At 42.0% G+C, this 3944-nt stretch overlaps 1 protein-coding gene across 1 annotated transcript; it reads right to left on the bottom strand.

Annotated features, from left to right (window-relative positions):
* Positions 1 to 439: 439 nt before the first annotated feature.
* LOC149437850 (olfactory receptor 8G17-like) lies at positions 440 to 2105 on the bottom strand. The gene has a single exon (XM_089660519.1). The coding sequence runs from the start codon at positions 2103 to 2105 to the stop codon at positions 1149 to 1151; it is 957 nt and encodes a 318-aa protein (XP_089516645.1). The 3' UTR covers positions 440 to 1148.
* Positions 2106 to 3944: the final 1839 nt, after the last annotated feature.

Genomic DNA, 3944 nt, shown 5'->3' with positions numbered 1-3944 from the left:
CATCCTTCTCCTTCTTCTCATCCTTCTCCTTCTCCTTCTTCTCATCCTTCTCCTTCTCCTTCTTCTCATCCTTCTCCTTCTTCTCATCCTTCTCCTTCTTCTCATCCTTCTCCTTCTCCTTCTCCTTTCCTTCTCCTTCCTCATCTCCAAGGGCATTTAAATTAAAGGTACAGTGTTCTGCACTAATTTAAAGGCTCTCTGAAGCCTAGAAACCCTTTTTATAAGTTAATTTTGCAGCAAATAAATTTGCATCGAATCAAATTTCTTCCTCAAATTCGGCGAATCAGCCGAATCGAATTTTTGAATAATTCGCTCATCTCTAATCATTATGTTAGGATTATCTTACATACAGTATTTAGGATATAAAAATATGAAGGTTCTCCCACTATTCTTATGTCACAGCTATCAGGACCATCATAGAGGAACCAAAACTTCAGACTTCATGTGATAATAAAGTATTTATTGTGAGAACATGACCAGTGACAGCAGTGCAGCAAACAATGGAATATGTTGGAACAGAAACAGACAATAAATACCCAACAGCAGCTAAATGCGATAATACAGGAAATTCCAATACAAATATGTGGAAGAGCTAAGTAAGGGACCTGGGCAAGGATGGGGACAGAACGACTTCAGCAGAAGTGAGATAGGAACAGACAAGTTAAAATAGAGCAACACAGCAGGAAAAAAACATTTAAGAAATACTGCAGGGTAACAAGAAGACTGCTGAGGTCTGTGGCTGGTTGCTTGAGCTGGCAAACTGGAGAGTTGGGAACACCTCTGACAACCAAAGAGACGTTAGATAGATGGACTGTCTGGTTCTTGAGAATAATTCCTAACCAGTAAGAAGACATCTTGGATGTAAGGGTTCCTTTGTGATGTCCAAACTGGGTGCCTTGCTACTAGAGAATGGAATCCATCCCAGGGCCTAAAAACAGGTTTAGTTCCTTTCAAGGTCTGGCACCAGAATGAAATACAGTCAAAGATATTCTGCCAACAAACACATAACTCAATCATTTGTTGAGGTTTTTCTTGGTTGCTGTGGACTAATGCACTGTGTATGTTGGGTTTTGCATCATTGCATTAAGATGGAAATAAATGAGGTTTGGATACTCTGTCCATATTACCTTTAAATGGACTAACAATGTTTAGTGTCTGGTTATGGATGACAAGATTTGTCTTATAGCTGCATTGATCTCTTGGTTCCTCAGGGTGTAAATAAAGGGGTTCACTAGTGGGGTGATCACCGTATAGAGCAGTGATAGAATTTTGTTCATTGTTGCAAAATGACCAGATGGAACCACATAGACCAAAATCATGGTGACATAGTATGTAGACACGACTCCCAGGTGAGAGCTACAGGTGGAGAAGGCTTTCTCTTTTCCTTTGGATGTTGAGATCCTGGTGATGGCTCTGATGATGAACCCGTAAGTAGATATGATTACAAGGAGAGGTAACATAGTGGCTGTAGATGAAAAGGAATACATAACCATTTCAACAGTGGAAGTGTCAGAACAAGAAAGCTTCAATATTGGAAGAACGTCACAATAGAAATGGTCAATAATATTGTCTCTACAAAAATTCAAACTTATTACAAAACTAAAACCAATGGAAATAAGTAGAATTGACAAAGCCCAGCAGGCAAGGATCAGACAAATACACAACCCGGGACCCATAATCAGTGTGTAGTGAAGAGGTTTGCAGATCGCCAGAAATCTATCATAGGACATTGCTGAGAGGAGGAAATTTTCTGTAGCTAGAAACACCCCAAATAGGAAAAACTGAGTGAAACAGCCAATAAGAGAAAAATAAGTGCCGTTTCTAAGTAAGATGTGGAGCATGGGGGGAACAATGTTGGTGGTGACCAAGATCTCTACTAGTGACAGATTGGAGAGAAACACATACATAGGAGAAAGAGAAAGTTTAGAGAAGGACACCAGCAAGATGATCAAAAAATTACAAGAAAAGGTCAGGGAGTAGGTGACCATGAAGAGGCAGAAGAGGACAAGTCTGTAGCTTTGGTGGATCCTCAACCCAACAATGAAGACATTATTTATTGATGACGTGTTCTGCATGTCCAGCAATTGGGGCATAAATTCTTCCATGTCTTCAAAAGAAACACAAGCAAATTGATTTAATAGTTTCCATGAACAGTTTCTTGCTGTGTTACTTGGCAATCAAGAGGAAAATAGCTTGTTCCACAAATGTTATGGCTGGCCAAGTACCATATGCAATGGGGGTTGATTTACTAAAACTGGAGAGTGCAAAATCTGGTGCAGTTGTGCAAAGAAAACAATCAGCTTCTATTTTTTTTTGGCAAAGCTTAATTGAACAAGCTGAAGTGAGGAGCTGATTGGCCGCCATGCACAGCAGCACCAGATTTTGCACTCTCCAGCGTTAGTACATCAACCCCAATGTATTCTGCAATGCTTGGCATAAGGGCCTTATGTATATACAGAAGTGTGAAATGAGCTAAAGTGAGGTGGGTTCAAGACAAACTGGGCTTACTTTTCTATCACGTGAGGTGAAGATAATATCTCTCCACTACTTCAAATCAACAATGTTAATTAAAAAAATTGAAAACTCACAAGATTTTTACATGACTCAGCTATCTATATGGCAACATTTTTTATTGCAACTATTGAGTGCTAATGTTGTATAATTGTAATCAGAGTTCATTTTATAAATGAAGTTCTGGAATAATGTTACATTGGTGAAGGGGCTCCTTCTATGATAAATAAACAGTCATTCAGGGGTGCTGCAGGTCTGGAAGGCTGCTTTAAATGGCCTTGTTTATGAGTCTCTGCTTGCCTAGCTAATATAATATAAATCCCGCTGTCATTGGATGGTGGAAATCGTAGGAAAACGACACAAAGCTTAAAGCAATACTAAAGGTTCATTTTTTTTTGGGGGGGGGGGGGGATAACAATCATGTCTATACTTACCTGCTATGAGCAGTGGTTTTGCACAAAGCAGCCTGGATACTCCTCTCCTCAGGTCCCGTGCTGGCGCTCCTGTCTCCTCCTTTTTGTCAGGTGCCCCCACAGCAAGCAGCTTGCTATGGGGGCACTCGCTGCTCCATTCACACACAGAGCCACAACTTGGCCCCGCCTCCCTCTCTCCTCATTGGCTGACTGGCAGAGATTGACAGCAGTGGGAGTTAATGGATCCTGCTTGCTGTCATAGCCAATGAGGAGGCAGAGACCTGGGACAGCCGAGGCTTTCGTGCAAATCGCTGGATTGCGATGGGGCTCAGGTAAGTATTGAGGAGGCTGGGGGCACAGAGAAGGTTTTTTACTTCATGCATAGAATGCATGAAGGTAAAAAACCTTGAGCCTTTACAACTATTTTAATGTAGTGACACACCAACATCCACAAGATTTTGGAGGGTGTCTGTGGGAATTTGTGCCCATTAGTGAGGTCAGGTACTGATTCTGGATGAGAAGCTCTTGCTCACAATCGGCATTCTAGTTCATTCAAAGGTCTTCAGTAGAACTGATGTCAGGGCTCCGTGTAGGACACTTAAGTTCTTCTACTCCATACTGGTCAATCCATGTCTTTATAGAGCTGGCTTTGTACACGGGGGCACAGTCATGCTGGAAAATATAAAGGTCTTCCCCAAACTGCTACCACAAGGTTGGAAGAGGCCAATTGTCTGAAATGTCTTTGTATGATGGAGTATTAAAAATAAGTAGGGCCAAAGCCCTTTTGCCTCTACTTCTCTTGTAGGTCACAGGAGTGTACATCGTTCTGCACTCCTGTAACCTCTATTCAGCTGACAGCGGGATAAAGTCCACTGTCAGCTGACGTTACTCAGCTGTTTAGGCTCCAGAGAGACCCAACTTTAATGTCGGGATCCACCCACATGCTTTGACAGGCAGCTGGCTCAGCTTCTCAGCATGCAACTGAGAGCCTGAACCGGCCCTTCCTGCCCCCTACACAGC

Source organism: Staurois parvus, unplaced genomic scaffold (genome assembly GCF_062004578.1).
Source record: "Staurois parvus isolate SC_StPar_1 unplaced genomic scaffold, SC_StPar_1.0 ptg001252l, whole genome shotgun sequence".
NCBI classification, from domain to species: Eukaryota; Metazoa; Chordata; class Amphibia; order Anura; family Ranidae; genus Staurois; species Staurois parvus.
This window is presented reverse-complemented; position numbering and strand designations above follow the sequence as displayed.